The following is an 18,222-nucleotide window of genomic DNA, read 5'->3' as shown; positions in this document are numbered from 1 at the left end:
TATAGCACCATAAGAACGTGATAGAACGCTTATTTCGCCCGTTGTATTGAAATCCAAAAATCTATTTTACCATTCCGTCTTGGTGGCTCCCTTAAGATCATCCACATTCAAGAAGTCAATACCCTCTTCTATCAAGGTGTGCCAAATTATATTTCTCCATCCAATCGGCCAACCCATGGTTTCCCAATATCGGACTTTGAGTCCTCTCCGATGGGCGCCTTTAATTTGGCCGCGAATTTTGTAGAGCTGCTCTTGAGACAAGCCACCAACACCAATACCAATTGCTTCCACGAAACTTGTACTAGCGTAAAATGAGTTTGTCTCATTGTACATCATTGCTTCTTCTGCAGGCTGTGAATTTGGATCGTCCGGATCTTCCCACATCTTTTCTAGAGGTGCATCGAAAAACACGTCTCGGTATGTCGAATTTTTGACAACTAAATCGAATGGCGTCGCCCCCGTTCCCACAACCGTGACTTGGCGTTGGTGAACTTCACCATCGCTGAAATAAGTCAAATATCCCCTTGACCTCAAGGGCTCTAATTGAGATAAAACATGCGGCCAAGTTACGTTTCCACCGGTTTTTATATCCACCAGCAGGATGACTGGCTGTTCGGGGTCATAGTCGAAAACGCCGCGCCGTGATTCATTATAAAATTGTGTTTGTGGATTTGATCGATTAAGCAAGTCCACCAAGGGATTGATATAAAGTGACTGGAACGTCCGATTTATGGCCAGGGCAGCTTCGTCATGACCAACGTAGAGTACCGGTCCATCGTCCATCAACCAAACATCTGCTTCAACTCCAACACAGCCGGCATGAAGGGCTGAGAAGAGCGGTACCGTGCGCCAATAGTCATTGTGGGAATGACAGCGAATGGGCACGACATCCCGAAGGAAATCTGTAGGGTACCAGGCCAACCCTTCTGTTCCAGAACCTGGCTTCCCCCAATTTCCGAATATCAAGTCTGGGTTGTTTTCTAAACCCCATAAACTCCTAGCAATGGAGAGGAGGAGGGTTATTAATAAGATAGAAGCTCTGATTTCCTTGTTAGTCTTATAAATTTGCTGTAAGTGATATTGTCGGTGCTAGCGCCTACAGTGTAACTAATCCCCATATACTGCAACTTGTGAGATTCGATAGACAACGACGCCTCCTCGGGGTGGTTCTTCTCGCACCATCTGTTGAATCCGTTCTCCTTGTGCTAGTGTACTCATTGTCCTCGGCTTCATCGACAGGTACATAATCGGGTCCTCGTTGTCGATTCCATAAATTACCGAGTGACCATTTCTTCTCTTCGGGGCTTGTAGCGTTTCCCATATCTATAGGGCTCTCTCTATTGGTATTCTTAGCGTAGTCGTACGCTGTAATTAGCTGATTTGGTGGTTTTCAATATATATTTAACGCCGATCGCGGAAATAGATGGAACGACACAAGTGCTTGGGTTAGAGTATGTCGGCTGAAGTATGAGATTGGGCTATCTATTAAAAATACAATATCATGAGAAACATAATCATTAAAATTGGTGGTTAATTAATCACAGACGAATTCAAAAGATGAAGTTGAAGTTGAAAGATAACAAATGCGACCAACAGCGGTGGGAGCTTAGGTAACTCTTGTACCGCCGCAACTGTGCCGTTCAGCTAAATTACTGGAGGTTAGGTACCTAGCGTCATGCCCCATTAAAGGGACTAGCGTACCTGATTAGCGGTTTAATAGTGGGTTAAAGGTCTAGCCCAAAATGTGGGGTCTCCTCCAAAATTTCGTTATCTGCTGGAAATTTTCAGAAAGCTTCACCATCACCAGGATCCGATCAATCCTCGACAATTATTTCCTACGTCAATTCTTTTCACCAACTTGCGAAAAGAACCGGGCATAATTCAATATGCCTCACAAACATACGCGCAGGGATAAAGACCCTTCTACGTGTGTACAACAAAATTCCGACCGGCGCAAATGTTTAGCTAATCTTCCTCATTAGATATGATCTCCCACCTTCACAAATCGCAAAACCTCTACCCGTAACATCCCAATCGCAAAAAGCCGACGCAGAGAAACAAACCCCCAACCAGACCGGGAAGAACCTAAAGCGAAAGCGAGATGCCGCACCGAAGAACGATGCGCCTCGTGCATTCAAGAGATTGATGGCCTTTGCCGGAGGCAAGAGGCCACGCTCAGGTCTTGATAATGGGGACCAACCAACTAAGAAAAACAAGAAGAGGAAAACCGAGGACGCAGAAAACGCCGAGGGTGATGCTGAAGCCAAGGAGGCCAAGGCAATTAAAGAATTGCCTAAAATTCGACCCGGCGAACGTATGTCGGAATTCGCGGCTCGAGTAGATGCTTCGCTCCCCATTAGCGGATTGATCAACAATTCGGTCAGGAACGGCAAGGATCCCTTGGGATTGAAAGCATGGCAGACTAAGAAAGAGAGGAAAATGCACAAGTTATATGACGAATGGCGAGAGGAGGACCGGAAGATAAAAGAGAAGAAAGAAGAGGATTTGGAACTCCAGGCAGAAAAAGAACTAGAAGAGGAGGAAATGGGCGTAACATGGAAGCTTGAACCGCAGACAGGCGGCAAACGAAAGAAGAAGGGTAAGCGAACGAAGTATCTTGGTGAGGTCGCAGATGCGGATGAGGATCCATGGGAGGCATTGAAGAAGAAGCGTGGTGAGACGAGAGCCGGTTTACATGATGTTGTTCAGGCGCCGCCTGAGTTTACCGTCAAGCCCCCGAAGAAGCTAACCGTTAGAGGTGCGGCGGTCGAGATTGATGGCATCCCTAAGGCCGCGGGAAGTTTAAGACGACGAGAAGAACTACAAACCGTCAGAGACGACATCGTCGCCTCCTACCGGAAGATGATGAACCAGAAACGACCATCTTTACGAACAACTTAAAACTAAAGGACGACCCATTCAATAGATCAGATACCCCAAATATTAGATATTCAACTACATGAATATGGTTGGATTCTTCGTCAGATGAAGGAATTCGACGAGTATTAGACGGTGAGCGATGTTTTTCGAAGTAGAAACTGAAAGGAATGATATCGCACGTTATCTATAGAGCCTACACTCGTCTCATATACCGCTCTAATTCCGTAAAGCATTTGACAATCCAAGCTTTCAAATTCCCCCTGAGTCTCTGAGTGCATTAGTTACTCAGAAACATACACGATAGTGACATTGACACTATAACTCAGTTTATGCTCAACCTTACGTAGGTATTATATAAGATCTACTGGTTAATAAAGTATAACTCTCTAATGTATCTATACCTAACCCGTGCGATATTGGAGCAATATTCCTTCCGCCCTTGAGTCTTGCACATTTAGTTTCAAAGCATCTTACCCCTGAGTAAACCCAAAGCTACAATTCTAGGGGATGAGTTGTCTAATATTTGGTAATGACAAACCATATATAGAAATAGACTTTTCTTGACTCATCAGTTTGATTATTCCAATCTCTAGGCACGTTTAGTTTTGCTGTTACAACTCTAATGAGTACGAACATCTGGAGTGGCGTATATATACTCCACTACGGCACCCCTTGGATGTCATAATCAAGTACCTACCTATCCATCTCGTGTAGATATAAAATGTCCGTACCTAACTAGTCGACTCATCATTTCGTATAATCAAGTCAACTAACGACGCATATATAAGAGCACAGATCAACCTCGTTTTCATTCTCATTTGTTCCACTTCGAATACAACAACCACAGCTAAGACGTTCCCGACGAACCAATCCCAAGGCCCATAAGCAGCAGATGAATACCCATCCTCCTCGGCCCAAATATATCACTTCATTGGATTTTTCTAACCCGATAAGGACGATCTCCTCTTCTAGTACTCTATACTACATTTGACCCTCAAACGCAAGACAGTGGATTATGTCCGAGAATTTGTGCTGGTTCCTCAGCATCTTATCCATACTTCATAGCTAAAGGATCACGTCTATCGTCTCGAGATGGTGGACGCTCCTCCATTCCTCTCTTCCTCTCCCCCCTTCACACACGCTCTCTCTCGCCCCTAGAGGTAAGCTCATCTTCGGTCTTATTATATTCATACACTACTTGATCACATCCTCCCATCACCTACACACACTTGTAACTCTTGGTGTTTTCGACTAATTCCATCAAGGCAAAGCCACGTGCTGGGGTCGGAGCAAAGCTAAAGAACAAGATGGTTGGAACCGGAATGCGCCATGTGGCAGACTCGCGCGGCATACGCACCCGGCTATTCTTACTGTCAGAAGCCACGTCGTTGGTGGAGAGTTTGAGGGCTCGCCGAGCTGTTTCTACCCGAGTTAGCCTTGTGTGGCTGCATCCCAGTCTTTTCCTGACACACTACACCGCGACATCAACCGCATCGTCCTTGACAGGACAACCCCGATAGCAAGCCACCGCAAGATGGACGCTGGAGTGAAATGGCCTGGACTGGGAATGGTTGTCATGGGAGACGAAAGATATCATGGGCTAATACGTGTGGCTGGCCTGCTTACTCCGTGGTTCTTCGACGGAAATCACCCCCTTCCCCCCCTTTCCTCGTATGCGCAGCAGATGAGTACGGCTAGACTCGGTCGTCATCCGTCTTGAGCAATGTCAACCCACAAAAGATCAAACTGCCTACCTAGGTACCTAGGTGGAGGAGATAAAGGGAGCATGTCTGGAAGAAGTCTGGTTACCATGATGTAGTCGTAATGTTAACGAGGATATTTGGGATGTATGGCGAGGTTGCCGTCCGAGGAGCTCCAGGATGGTTAGCTGTCAGGGCTCGAGTCCATATAAGAGAGATCCCTTGTCTTGTAGAAATATCTAATACTAAATAATATTCGTGAGTCTAGAACTTGCGTCTGACATGAACCATGCCTTGAATTAAGTTAGAAGCTTGTTGCTATCGTAGAACTGTGAGCGACTCGATCGAAATCCTATGGTGCTGGAAATTCGCCCATTGAAGACAATACCATAAGCTAACAATTGGTTCCGCTTAATTTTTACTAGTTACTTCGAGGTATGGCGAACTCAGAGCTTGATAATCTTTTTATTATAACGCTGTACTCATCGGCGGGTTACGGTAGATATTTCGATGTCTCGAACAGTGGGAATTTCGACATGACAAACAGACCGCTGCCCTGTGTACTAGATCGTACAATGAGCCTCGCGTCTTCGTCTAAGTAGGATTGTTCTTTAGCAATTTGTCGGATTCGGGCGGAAAAAGGAGTCTCGGTGCTGATTTGGGGTGTGTCTTGGAGACAGGGAAGATAAAAGTAGACAAAGGTTCGCTACTCTCGGTCTTCGTTTCGGTATTGGATTCCTGGCTTCACAGGATTTGCCATGAGCCGATAGTTAGATCTAATAGCAGGTACATTTGTAGCTATTTGAGAGCTTTCCGCGCAATATTTTCGTCTTGGATTTTCCCTTAAGACTGGTGCAACATGGAATGATCCTTGGTCGTATAATTATGAGCACGTTTGTTCATTGGAATACACCGCGAATTATGCCATTGCGACCCCTATGTTATTCTAATCATAGAAACTTAGGCCGTCTCTCTCTCAACTATTCATGGCTTGGACATTAGATGGCAATTCGGCCCCCAAATAGTTATATCCAGGGACAGTATCCTCATAATATCAGAGCCAGGATTAAAATAACATGATCGGGGATATTCTGGATCAGTAATCGTCCGATCCAACCCCTATATGACGCAGGTGGCATACATGACTAATTTTCGCTTATATCATCCGAGACAACCATCGTGAGTCAATACTGGTCGAGGCACGTGATGCACCATCGGATGTCTCGCTTCGGTAAGGCCTCCGCCTTAGAAGGAATCCTTCATGTTCCCAACCACCCTTCGCCCCGTCGTGTACAATGCAGACTAACTAACGAACGATATAGGGCTGTACTTTTATCGACGGAGAACATCTCATAAATCTACTTCTCTGTAGGTAAAAAGTAATTGCTATAATAGTCGTTGTTGTTACTCAGTTTGTAGAGACAATACTATGGTTTACCGCCAGTTATAGAGTTGTCTTTAATGAGCTTTATACGACTTGACATAGACATGGGTGAGTCCCATAAGCTTAATTTTGATCTAGAAGGTATATTCTAATTTAAGCAACTAGATACAAATCCTACAAGTGGTGCTGGGTCGTTGTGCCATGCACAGTTTCAGGTTAGCCCCTACATAGATCCCTACATAGTAGTAATGGACCGTGTGCGTGATATTTTTTTAGCGTTATAGATGAGCCAGGGTAATGTGTAGGTTAACATTGATCCCAATGGGGGCGGTTTCCCGTCCACATGAATTCATGTCAATTTTCATCTTGAATTCTATCATGTTTTGTATAAAACGCATATTCCCCTGTTTTCCAACAGGAGATGCGACGATGACTTGTCGGAATAGGCCCCTTTCTCATTAACGGCCCGATATGCATTTCAATATCTTAATACACGATCACCGTCTTCAAATCAGTCATTAACTAGCGTGTTAGTCGGAGGAGGATCAGTATCCATTCTGCCAATGTCCTTGTCTTTGGCTCGACCAAGCTTTATCCAACATGGATACCGCCTCTAGTCTTATTGGCATTCTTCAGTTGTCATGGACTGTAATGCACTATATTCATGATGTTAAAGATGGAGGCAAAGATCGATCCGAAATTACAAGCGAAGTTCTGTCCATTTATGAGATCTTGTTGGGCATGAAGGATGATTTTGATTCGCACGACTCGGAAGATAGCGCTTGGATCGGCCCCATCAAACCCTTATTTGAACATGGAGGGACTATCGAACAGGTGAAAGCGGTGCTGGAGGAACTTACCGCCAAGATTGTACTCCCGCACAAGTCGCTCGAGACTATCGGGAAGAAACTGAAATGGCCCTTCGAAAAGTCGGAAGTAAAGAGGCTATTAGAACGGTTACGAACCTCCAAGGATACTATCACCGTTGCTCTCACTAGAGCTCATTTGAAGGTGGGTCTCGAAAATAGCGCCGATATCAAATATCTGCGCCATGCGCTCAAGAACGCCGAACTCGACACAGCTTTGAAATGGATATCAACCTTGGACTTTCGAGCGTCGCAGAGGGCGGGTCAAAGGCAACGACTAGATGGTACCGGAATATGGTTTCTTAACAACCCTCAGGTACGAGGGTGGTCAGAGTGCAGAACTACAGCCCTCTGGTGCCATGGTCTTCCGGGAGTGGGTAAAACAGTCTTGGCTTCAACCATCTTCCAGCAACTTCATGAGCAGTATCACGATGAAAATGTTGCTGTTATCGTCGCTTATTGTTCTTTCGACGATGAGAACACGCACTCGACGTACAACATACTGTCCAGTTTCCTCCGCCAAGTAGTCGAAAAGAGGGGCGAAATGTCAAATGCGATCAAAGACATGTATGTCGAATATTCCCAAGGCAAAAACATGCAATCTCGCCCAAGCCTGGGTCAATTGATTAATTCATTATCTGCGGAGCTCGGTTCATTCGAGAAAACCTTCGTAATCATCGACGGTCTTGACGAAGTTCCAAATGACAAACAGAAAACTGAGCTTCTCCAGACAATGGAATCGTTGAATCCACTCCCGCAACTAATGGTCACGTCTCGTCCGGTCCAGTCCATCGCAACTTGGTTCAAGGAGCTTTCCGCCGAAAACAAGTATAGGATTTTTGAAGAGTCACAGGAGTATAACCAGACGATGTATTATTGCGACAATTGCGACGCCTCTGAAGGGAAAGAGGCTTCGGATGCAGCCTCAGATACTCCTAGCGATGATAGCTTCGTCGAAGTGAAAAAGGAGGTGCCGCTAGTTCAAGATGATCAAAGTTGGAGGGCGGAATCGTCATATCGATGCGAACACTGCGATCGTGATGTGTGTATTAATTGCTATGATAAATATGATATATGCTTCGGTTGCTCGGAGAAGAAAGCATGCTTCAAATGGGCCTGGCCGGGGTCTGTTACAATTTCAGCGCATCCCGAGGATATCGATACCTACATTACGTGGCGAATCCAGAACAGTCAAGTTCTCACGACACTCATTGAGAATACGCGAGGGAAGGCGAGCGATCTACCGACTACCATCACGGATCGCGTGAGAGAAGAGGCGCACGGAATGTGAGTGGTTTATGGGACGTGAGAGGAAGAGATGATACTAACAAATCTCGTAACAGATTTCTACTCGCGAAGTTCCACATGGATGCACTAGAAGAACAGACAACAGCTAGAGAAATTATTAAAGCTCTCGAGAGATTACCTTCTAACATCAAAGACATATACGACAACGTATTTAAGCGCATCGGAAATCTCCGATGGGCCAAGAAGCTAGAGAAACTCATCACGACAGTTGCGACAGCAAGAAAATTATTATCAACAGAAGCTCTCGCACACGCTATTGCCGTAAATCCTGGGGACGAAGATGTAGATCCTTACGATTTATCGGATATCCAGCACTTATCTTCGATGTGCGCGGGTCTCATCGAAATTGATCATGCTGGCTTCGTCCGACTTGCACACGAGACTGTAGGCTCTTACATCGCGCAAAACGGTCTAGAGACCTGGAACAACGGCCATGGAATGCTGGCAGAGATCTGCCTTATATATCTTCAATTCGAGGCCTTTTCGTCCGGGGCATGTACTGGCCCCGATCATAAGAACCTCATCGACGAACGCCGGCAAAAATATCCCTTCCTCACATACGCCGCGACTAACTGGGGCTGCCACGCGCGCGAAACGAAAAACCCCAAAGCGGCGCAATTAGCTATTGACTTTTTAAATAAGCAGGGTCATGTAGAGACAGCAGCACAGATAATGTGGATCGACGATATGGAAACGTCTTCTGGGTGGGACGCCGAAGTTGGTGTTCATGGCTTGCATATCGCCTCCTATTTCGGTCTCTCGGACGCCGTAGCGGTTCTTCTAGCTACGGGCATGGATACCGATGTTGAAGACTGTCTGCAAACTACTCCGCTAATGTATGCGGCACAGGAAGGACATGCTGATATAGTCCGTGTGCTACTTCACTCGGGGGCGAATCCCGGTCGCATTTGTGGGAGGAATCGTACTGCGCTTCACAGGGTCTGCAGTCAAAACACCCCTCGACACGTCAATGTTATTAAGGAGATTGTTTCTTCTGCGAAAGATGTGTCCATTAACGCATTCGACGTGAACTATCGGAGTATGACGGCTTTGATGTACGCCGTGTCGAACGAAAGCGAAGAGTCCGTCAAGCTTCTACTCACGCGCAAGGATATTGACGTTGGATTAGTACAACCTGATCAATTCCGCACTAACGCATTACACCTGGCTGTTTTATATGGCCAACATGAGCTTGTTGAGGTATTATTAAACGACGGTCGGGTGTCTATTGAGTCGATGGACTCGTGTCGACAAACCGCTCTATGTTTAGCCGCGAAGAACGGGTACCCGGATATCGTCAAATTATTACTAGACCGTGGCGCAAACTCGGATGCCGGAGATACGTATGGTGGCCCACCACTGTTGCGCGCCGCCGATGATAACAGTTTGGAATGCGTCCGCCTTCTAGTTGATCGAGGTGTGAATTACAAATTCAAGGACTTCCTCGGGCGTGGTATACTACACGCATGCGCCATCAATAGACGAGGAGTAATTATGCGGTACCTCTTGAATAACACGGACCTTGACCCGAATGTGCAAGGAGATGGTGGTGAAACACCGTTACACGATGCCGTACAATCCAATTCGGATGCTGTGGCCAGAATATTACTCGAGTATGGAGCGCGAACGGACATCGAGGATAAAACGGGAAGAACACCACTCCGCAAGGCCCGCGATCTTCAACGAGATCGACTCTTTTCTCTACTAAGAAATGCTAGGAAGAAGGAGCTTGAGTTGGCCATGAATGATCCCAAGGCAAATCCCCACCATCCCGGAAGAGTAGATACCCTTAACGCCGAAGAGTACAAATTCCCCATTCACCAAGCCGCGCAACGCTACTTAAGAGAAGAGTTCGAAAAATACTTATCGGACCTCGGTCCGCAAGCCGACGAAGCCATCAACAACATCGATGGTGCAGACTTAGACACACCCCTGCATTTTGCAGCACGATTCGGCAAGACGGATAACATGAAATTACTCCTAGAAAGGGGTGCCAATACCCAAGCCAGGAACCGTTGGGGTTTTACACCTCTACATAATGCTGTCGACTTTGGACATTACGACGCCATAGAGATCCTGCTCCAGAACGGATGCGACGTCAACGCGAAAGATTTGCTGGGTCGAACGCCTCTCGCGTTCGCGACTTACGAGGAGTTCAAGCCGGATTGCGCGTTCTTACTTCTTCGATATAAAGCCACTTTCCAGAACTCAGAAGGGGGCTCGCTGTTGCCTTTATTAAGTTATGCCGTCGAATCTAATGAGATGGATGCGGTTAAGACGTTAGTAGAGGGAGGCGTTCCATTCCAGATTCGCGATCGCGATCTCCTGACGCCGTATCAACGCGCGAAGAGGGCGGGTCATCAAAATATCGCGCAATACCTTTACGATAAAACGGTTGGAGAGAAGGGACATAAGAATTCGAATGCGACGATAGATACGGTTCAGGGGTTGCTAAAGGCGGTTGATGCGAAAAATGTGGGTATGCCGGATTTTGAGGTAACGAAGAATATGAAGGATACGAAAGACATGAACACGATGCCGGAGGGAGAACCAGCGAATACCCCGAAACCTGAGAAGTCGGAAAAGTTAGCAGAGTTAGAAGAGTCGAGTGTGAAGGGTCCTGATCCCGTTATAATGACTGGCGGGCCACCACTGCCTCTTATCAAGGAGTCGTCGATACTCGGATTAACGCCAAGGGAATACGGTCTTATGGGTATTATTTTTATTTTAATATTTATATTACTTTATAAGTAGGATATATATCAGGGGACCTATCATAATAGCATAATAGCACGGACATACATGTTAGTATTGGTTCGCCTGTCAAACCGTTACCGTATACCACCCATCGTGATTTTTACCCAAGTATGCCACGCGAAATTCTAGCTGTCCCTAGATATAGTACCTATTGTTCACCGTTATTCGTCATCGAATCTCAACGCAACAGAGTACCCGTATTCCTCCTCTCGCAGTTTTACTTTAGCCATAGTAGAATTTAATCGAATTTCGTCCGCATGTTTATTCCCATATTTAGCCCGACGCCGTTCATCGCGTTCCGATCTAGAGTCTCTTTCCGCAGAACCCCAAACTCCCGAGGTCCAGAATCGGACGTATTTATTTGATCGGTTGATACAACAACATATGTAATTGTTAATCTTCCCGGGTATGTCAAACTTCACTGATACGTAAGTGATACGCGACGTGAGGAAGAACGCTTTACGGCTGTGGTCCCATTGAAGCCTACTCTCGTCGTCGGCAGGGGTAAATCCTATCTTGGTTCCTCCCCCTATGGTAAAGCGAATGATGCGCTTTGACGAAATATCGATGAGTGATTTGATACCTGGCGTGAATTTAGCTGAGATATAGATGCTCCCCGTGCTCCAGAATTCCTGAGGGGAGTCTGTTGTCTGAGTCAATCCGCGCGAACCTCTCACCAGTATGAATCTCGAGGGAGCGATCTGCTGCAGGCGAAGATACAACTTTTGGTTGGGTCCAAGTTCGCACTGTAATGATAATGTATAGATTGGCTCCTCCCAACTGACAAACACGCCAAGTTCTTGCTGAAGAAAATTCAGACCAAAGTTGGTCATCGTGAATGGTTGTGCGGTCAGATCTAGCCCCCTCGTAGGAGTGAGCTGTCCAAAATTTGCGAATTCTTTGGGGCTCGTTGCTAGTAGGTTGCAAGGCTGGGCTGGGACGTCCTGGCTGTCTATGACGTCTGCGGCTGGGGCGAAGATAGAGAGGTCTTCAGACCTTTTGATTATTTCCTCTTGAAACCGTATGAATGCGTTAGCACCTTCCCCGTAAAGCAAAGGCATGTGAATATCAAATATTCCAAGTAAGCAATATGCCTGGTCTTCAATTCTAGCGGTGTTCCTTTTTGCGGCCCAGGACATCCTTCTCGCTATTGGTACTGTGTCTAAGGATTGTTCACCACGAAGGATATCCTTGTCAACATTGGTAATGTCGGATAAATAATCCTCTAGCATTAACTTATCGCCTACTCGCTCCCAATGCCGGTCGTAGAATATTATCCTATTTGGTGCAATCAGCTCTTGAAGACACCATCCTCTTGAAAACCAACGGCAGCCTCCCAGTGATCCCATTTCGGAATAATCTTCTAGGTATACGTAACAAATGGCTGCTTGCTGGTACCATTTGAACATGGAATTGATGGCTTCTCCTAGTTCGGTCGGATCTTTCTTGTCAATACAGCATGTGTCGATCCAAGCGAAGTCGAGCATATGTCCTCGGGCTTGGTAACATGTGTTCGCTATCTTGCGGAATCCGGACCGTTCTCGCGCGGGATGGTTGGGATCATTTGAAATCTCTTGCATTTCCTTGAAGGAAATCTCTTCCCCGTGGACCCATGTATGGCTAAGAATTGCGTAGGGAGGAATTTCTTCTTCTCTTTCGAAAAGAACAAACCCCCCTGATTTCGTATCGATCAATCTAATAACCATTGTATCACGGAAGATGAACGGCCGGGAATGGACGAGGGTCTCTTGCTCGAGTATAGTTCGTGTCGAGGTATGGAAGAGATTGGGGGTTAACTGCTCGAGGCTGGCACCAAGAAAATTCAGCTGGATAATGTGGAAGGAATGGTGTGGCGTCCTCGTTTTGCTTTATATAGGGGCTATGTCTGTGTTACCTGAACCCAAGTCCGTTTAGTGCTGACATAACAGTTGTGAGGACAAACCCCTCTCTCAACGATGACTATACGTAACTAAAAAATTACCAAGTTAAAGGGTAAGTACCTGAGTACTTAACACACTGAAGGTACTCTAAATACAAAGCCTGGAGGTGCCTACTCGAATTGAACGTGTAGCTACCCACCTAGGTAGGTAGGTACAGTTAATTCTGCGTTCAGAACATCGAGAAGGAGTGGAACATGCGCAAAGTGCAGGTGGGCCCAGCATAACATAGGATCTTGAAACGAGTGCTACCGAGATGTGACTTCCCGTAATTTTAGCAAGGGCCGCCATAGACCCCCGAAAGAGTTGCCCTTTAGGGCTCTCTCGCCCCGAAACGTGCCCCGGAGCACCGATGTTGCCCGAACGGAGCGGAACCAGCCGGCCAATGCCGTGGGCAACTGCACAGGTACCCCCGAGCACCTACCGCAACCCCTTCCAACCGGAGGACCCGCTCTCGCGCGCCAGTGCGTTTCGTGATATTTTCTGCCGGTCGAGGAAGGAGGTGAAAGAGCGGAGACCGTCCAAGTCCTGCACATAAATTCTTTTTCCTGTTCACGTCCACCAGTTCTCGTTCCCTTTCTCAAACCAAAACGAAAACAAGCACAGCAACTTTCGTCCACATCACACAAACCAAGCAACTTCAAATCAAACCACCTGTTCACCACCTCTTCTGATCTCATCCAGGTAATCTCTGTCTCCTGTAAGTAAATATTTTTTTTAAAGAAAATCCCATCCAACTGACCATCTATTTCAGGAAGTCAAGCTGCTTGAGCAAGAATCTCGTTCAACCAAGTCTAAGCACCGCAGCCAAGTCTCTGACTTGCCCATCAAGACATCAAACCACCTGTCAACATCTATCATCAAGGTCATCAACTCGAATCCGTCACTATGGATTATGACGCAACTTCTTTGGTGTTCATGTGCCTCGCCACTGTGTTCGGCATCGGACTCCTGATCTGGATGTTGTACTATCTCTATGAGAATGTGAACACTCCAGTGTTCCGCTGGCCTTGGGACTGGCGTTGGAACCACTGAACCCTTGAGCATCGACCGGGGTGTCTGGAGTAGGAAGGACCGGAACTGAAATGGAATTGCTTTTATTCATCATGTCGTTGTGTGTCTGAGAAGGAGTAACGGTGTTTGCTGAATCATGTCCACGATGCTTACTTACGCATTCGTGTTGCTTTTTGCCCGACCGGAAAGGGACGTACTGAGAGTTAGTTAAGGCTCGAGATTAATAAGACCACACGACTGATCACCATCATTTGCCTTCCACCTTAAACTTGTGACTTGTGATAAAATAACATTGACGCGACCGTAGATATTCGTAAGACTTTTATCGACGCCATCCGAGTATTCAACGTAGACAGAAGGAATTAGGTCTACGATGTATATTAGCATCGGCTCTGTTAATAGCACAATAAATTCCCGAGCCTCCATGATAATATTTAGACGCCTAGTTGTTGAATGGATGAAGTTACGATGCGGCGAAACTCGCTCACCGTCTCACCATCGGGTCAACTGCTGCGCCACGATCGGGTACACGTTATTTAGGTCACATCTTTCAGCCCTACCCATCGACCCATAGCTCCGCGCTGACACGTTGGAATATACCCATTTTGGTTGATTGTGGCTTGATCTCGAAGTCACGTTGCATTCCCGTCCCGCTCGTATCCTCACGCAAATGAATGAATGAATCGCGTCGTAAATATGGGCGGGCGGCTAGGTACTTGATTTAACTAGATCGAGTGATGAGCTCGTTTTCAATGGAAAAATACGTCCGTGGACACCATGTTTTTCGTATTAGATCGTTTATTAATAACACCGATTATTGCCTAGGTACATAGCGACCGCCTGACTCTGCTATGGCCGCTTTATGCTACAGCGCGTGTAGTTTATCGCTCAAAGGAAACACTAGATCAATTCGTCGTCGGGAACTTCGGAGCCGAATACCAATGACGATGATATAATCTGGATTCCGTTTGCTTAGAAGGCATCGGCGTGAAAGCTAGCTAAATGTTGGGGAGAGCTAACATACGATCCGGTAGTCCTGCCATGTAGTATGTAGATGAAAGCCGCCCGGCAGTTAGGTTCCATCGCAGGGATACGATACTAAAATCAAGCGTCGTACCCGTCCTCCCATGCCGCTGGAACAGGGACCTTAGCGACGTTAGGGTGCTTGGCTTAGCGAGATCTACAGGCGACTAAGGAATGTATTATAGCGGCGTAGCTAAGCCACGAATATCCCCCACAGCGTTATTAGGTAATAAGAAGGCTCTTCAAAGATTCTTATTTGTTCCATCTACGCCTCTACGGAGTTTCTATTCGAGAGATCGTCGCTTTGAGCCTATGATATCGTGCGCTTGGGACACATGACATGACGTCGTACAAACGTGGTGGGTGAGATCTGGAGAGCCTTAAAATAGTTGGTATTGAAGTTATTGGAATTGAAATACGATACGTAAAGAATGATGCGGATATCTTCTTTGTCCCTTTGATATGTCAGCTCGACTCAGCTCGGGCCTAACGGAGGCACCTAGGTAAAGACGACCCGGCATCGCGGCACAGGCGAATGTAAGTCGATGTTTAATATATGGGCTACGTGGATACTACTATGTACTCAGGCCTACCTACGATCTACGCTGGTTACACAGATACAATGTTACATTCAAAAGAAAGGAAGAAAATCTTACGAGAAGAAAGAAAAAGCATAGGCTAATATATTAGGGCTGCTTAGGCTAGGATTTAAGGCGGAGCCTCGGGAGCTGAAAGTACTTCGCTTCTTGTCTAGGATTGTTGTAGGGTCAGCTAATTACGTCGATCACTTCGTATTGAGGATTTCCCGAATGGACGGGACCATCATCAATTAATCCATCGTACAAACAACGTACCGCTATGACTGATGCCACGCATGAACTTCTGGAGATGGTGTATTTTGGGGCGGAATATTCCTCAGTGGCGGTCTGGCTTTGTATATATAAGAGAGGATAGATAACTAGACAAAGTTTCTCTTTCCTTCTAAGCATCAAACAAGCAAATCAAGATCAGATCTTGGGTCATATCATATCTCACGCAAACAAGACTTCTAGTCAGCAACTACTAATACACACCACATAACTCAATCTTCAACTTAATATCTAATCTACCAAACCTTCACCGCTTACAAACCATCAAAATGCCTTCCCTAAAGACCCTCTTGACCAGCGCCATCGCGGCCGCCCTCCCGCTCAGCGCCTCAGCCTACATATCCAACCTCCAAGCCCCCGAGTCTGCCAAAGCCGGTACCAACATCACCGCGACTCTAACAGCAAGCGACTACATCCAGAACTGGGATGACTTCGGCATCGTATGGGGTTTAGCACCCGCTAAGATGGACTGCGGCGACATTGTCTGCGTGGGCCAGCGCATTTCCTACACCCAAATATTCCCGGACAACGTGCCTGCTTTGGGTCAATTCACAGTCGAGGTCCCGATCCCGGATACCTTTTCTGCTGGTGAATGGAAGCTATGGGCTGCAATCCCGTATCTCGTTGGTGTGAGTATCTTCCCTACTATTATAAGGTGAATGGTGAAGAATAGGATGCTAACTATGATACAGGCTTCTGGTGAGGTTATGGTCCAAGGCCATAGCGCCAACCTGACCATCGAGGCATAAAGCCGTCTAGCGGATGCTAGCGTGGAGTTGGGTGTCAAGTTCCTTTCTAACAACATGCATGGATTGGTTTTGGGAAAAACATATTCACATTCATCACGATCCTGCGAGAATCATTGATATAATAGCATAGCATGCATATACAGGCGCATAGCGCATATCGAGGCGTTCGAGGATAATTATTATAAAGGCGACGACGATTTGAAGCATTTACTCACGGATGACTAAAACATAATACAATGAATTAAACGGTTTCATCAATTCCAAGCGCTATAGTAATGATCTCATGAATCGGTGACTCGTGTAGTAGTGGTGGATAAATAAATGCAGAACCTAGACACCTCGCTATGCATGCTTCTTCAAAAAAAGAATGAAAACCTCCAGTTTCAACCCCAGATCATGTAGAAGATGTATCACCTTTGGCGGTGTAAAGCAAAATGCTGTGAAGCTATTGTAGCGGGATCTAGTTTGATCTTTTCGAAACCACGCCGTTTTCCTTCATCTTGTGAATCTTCATATGCAGACCAGTCAGCTGAGCATTGGGTTTTCGTAGAATATTCGTCTAGATCGCGTCTATTTGCCAAGTTCGGTTTCTCAGCGAGGACGGTCGAATATAGTTCGTTGATACGCCGTCCGTCGGCGGAATTATATGCCCCATCAAACCAATTTCCATTTGCGTAATAGTCATCTGCGTGATCGGGTCCGTCACACCATACGTTTATCTTGCGTTCGCCTCCCAGGGATATGTTTTCCGATTGTTCTTCTATCGCTGCTATTCCTGATTTTGCTTTCTTTTTCTTGATATTGAATGATTGCTTATGGAGTCGCGCTCGACTACATAGATTTGAGATTGCGTTGAAAGGGTGCGTGTTGGCCACTAGTTCGAAAACGGTAACTGGTTTGTCTTTTCTCCCCTAGAGACCGAGCATCCGTCGGACTCCCTCTCGAACTTTCTGCTCGTATTCCGGTCGCCGCTCCCGCCACATCTTAGCGGCTTCGACATTGGCCGGGCTTTCATCGTTGGGCTCCGCTAGCATGCTCATAACAGATATGAGAATCTTCTCGACGGATTGGATGGGGCTCCATCGTTCCGATGCGTGCTCGTAGTGGTTTGGGTCATCTCCAGGTGGGTGTAGGATGGAGATACAGACTAAGCCGCTTGGGTAGACTATTGTTTGGTTCACGTTAGACGGTGGGCATTACCATATAAGGATTGGAGGTAACAAACCATTTGGGTGAAAGATCTCTCCTAAGAACGTCATCTTAGGTGGTGCTAGAGGATAGTCCTTCGGGAACTTCAGCTCAGCAGGAAAGACGCCGCCTTCGAAAGGAGTGCCCTCGGGGCCTTGAATTAGGGCCTCCCAATGAAGCATGTCGTCTTCCTTGACTGGGCCAGCCGTGATGCCATCGGGCGGGTTGTTGGTCAGCATCTTGTACTCTTGTAAGAGCCGACGGTGGGCTGTTGATTGGGCCATGCTTGCGGAGTATCTATAAGGTTGGTGTATAAAGAGAGAAGTAAAATAGCATGTATTGGGTGTATTAATGGTATATCTACAGTAGCAGAATTAGATCGAGTCGAATAAAGGAGAAGTAGTTGCTGGTTCGGGGGGTATCTCCTTGTTTATGTAGGAGGAAGGTTTGGATATAACGTGTCAGGGAAGGAAAAGGCCATGTAAATCATTAGCGGGGTTCCCTTCTATAAAGCTTCCAGGCTTTAGGCTTTAGACTCTAGCGGGAC

The 18,222-nt window shown here is 46.5% G+C and overlaps 5 protein-coding genes across 5 annotated transcripts; 2 read left to right on the top strand and 3 right to left on the bottom strand.

The window, feature by feature from the left end:
• Positions 1-16: 16 nt before the first annotated feature.
• Positions 17-1,576, bottom strand: F4822DRAFT_396685 (PLC-like phosphodiesterase). Its single transcript, XM_051457549.1, has 2 exons — positions 1,101-1,576; positions 17-1,039 (listed from the first exon to the last, which is right to left on the bottom strand). Exons 1-2 carry the CDS (start codon positions 1,319-1,321, stop codon positions 67-69), a joined length of 1,194 nt encoding a protein of 397 aa, XP_051317198.1. The 5' UTR covers positions 1,322-1,576; the 3' UTR covers positions 17-66.
• Positions 1,577-1,785: 209 nt separating this feature from the next.
• F4822DRAFT_396684 (uncharacterized protein) lies at positions 1,786-3,257 on the top strand. The gene is made up of 2 exons (XM_051457548.1): positions 1,786-1,927; positions 1,983-3,257. The coding sequence occupies exons 1-2, from the start codon at positions 1,887-1,889 to the stop codon at positions 2,899-2,901; spliced, it is 960 nt and encodes a 319-aa protein (XP_051317197.1). The 5' UTR covers positions 1,786-1,886; the 3' UTR covers positions 2,902-3,257.
• A 7,599-nt stretch (positions 3,258-10,856) lies between these two features.
• On the bottom strand, positions 10,857-12,725 carry F4822DRAFT_396677 (HET-domain-containing protein). Its single transcript, XM_051457547.1, has one exon. It carries the CDS (start codon positions 12,599-12,601, stop codon positions 11,057-11,059), a length of 1,545 nt encoding a protein of 514 aa, XP_051317196.1. The 5' UTR covers positions 12,602-12,725; the 3' UTR covers positions 10,857-11,056.
• A 2,883-nt stretch (positions 12,726-15,608) lies between these two features.
• On the top strand, positions 15,609-16,690 carry F4822DRAFT_185381 (uncharacterized protein). Its single transcript, XM_051453470.1, has 2 exons — positions 15,609-16,367; positions 16,431-16,690. Exons 1-2 carry the CDS (start codon positions 16,008-16,010, stop codon positions 16,485-16,487), a joined length of 417 nt encoding a protein of 138 aa, XP_051317195.1. The 5' UTR covers positions 15,609-16,007; the 3' UTR covers positions 16,488-16,690.
• A 591-nt stretch (positions 16,691-17,281) lies between these two features.
• Positions 17,282-18,209, bottom strand: F4822DRAFT_185349 (ubiquitin-conjugating enzyme/RWD-like protein). The gene is made up of 2 exons (XM_051453469.1): positions 17,713-18,209; positions 17,282-17,652 (listed from the first exon to the last, which is right to left on the bottom strand). Exons 1-2 carry the CDS (start codon positions 17,957-17,959, stop codon positions 17,399-17,401), a joined length of 501 nt encoding a protein of 166 aa, XP_051317194.1. The 5' UTR covers positions 17,960-18,209; the 3' UTR covers positions 17,282-17,398.
• Between the last annotated feature and the right edge of the window lie 13 nt (positions 18,210-18,222).

This window comes from Hypoxylon trugodes (assembly GCF_022578975.1).
Source record: "Hypoxylon trugodes strain CBS 135444 unplaced genomic scaffold F4822scaffold_3, whole genome shotgun sequence".
Lineage (NCBI taxonomy): Eukaryota > Fungi > Ascomycota > Sordariomycetes > Xylariales > Hypoxylaceae > Hypoxylon > Hypoxylon trugodes.
The sequence above is the reverse complement of the archived record's forward strand: the minus strand, read 5'-3'. Positions and strand labels throughout refer to the sequence as shown.

Bases quoted from the DNA above. Each gene is read 5' to 3' on its own strand.
- F4822DRAFT_185349 (XM_051453469.1), bottom strand. From the start codon at position 17,959: ATGGCCCAATCAACAGCCCACCGTCGGCTCTTACAAGAGTACAAGATG. The intron at 17,653-17,712 runs GTTTGTTACCTC...ACCAAACAATAG, and splicing joins AGAGATCTTTCACCCAAATG to TCTACCCAAGCGGCTTAGTC.
- F4822DRAFT_396677 (XM_051457547.1), bottom strand. From the start codon at position 12,601: ATGGTTATTAGATTGATCGATACGAAATCAGGGGGGTTTGTTCTTTTC.
- F4822DRAFT_396684 (XM_051457548.1), top strand. From the start codon at position 1,887: ATGCCTCACAAACATACGCGCAGGGATAAAGACCCTTCTAC. The intron at 1,928-1,982 runs GTGTGTACAACA...CTTCCTCATTAG, and splicing joins AGGGATAAAGACCCTTCTAC to ATATGATCTCCCACCTTCAC.
- F4822DRAFT_396685 (XM_051457549.1), bottom strand. From the start codon at position 1,321: ATGGGAAACGCTACAAGCCCCGAAGAGAAGAAATGGTCACTCGGTAAT. The intron at 1,040-1,100 runs GTAGGCGCTAGC...CAAGGAAATCAG, and splicing joins ATATGGGGATTAGTTACACT to AGCTTCTATCTTATTAATAA.
- F4822DRAFT_185381 (XM_051453470.1), top strand. From the start codon at position 16,008: ATGCCTTCCCTAAAGACCCTCTTGACCAGCGCCATCGCGGCCGCCCTC. The intron at 16,368-16,430 runs GTGAGTATCTTC...ACTATGATACAG, and splicing joins CAATCCCGTATCTCGTTGGT to GCTTCTGGTGAGGTTATGGT.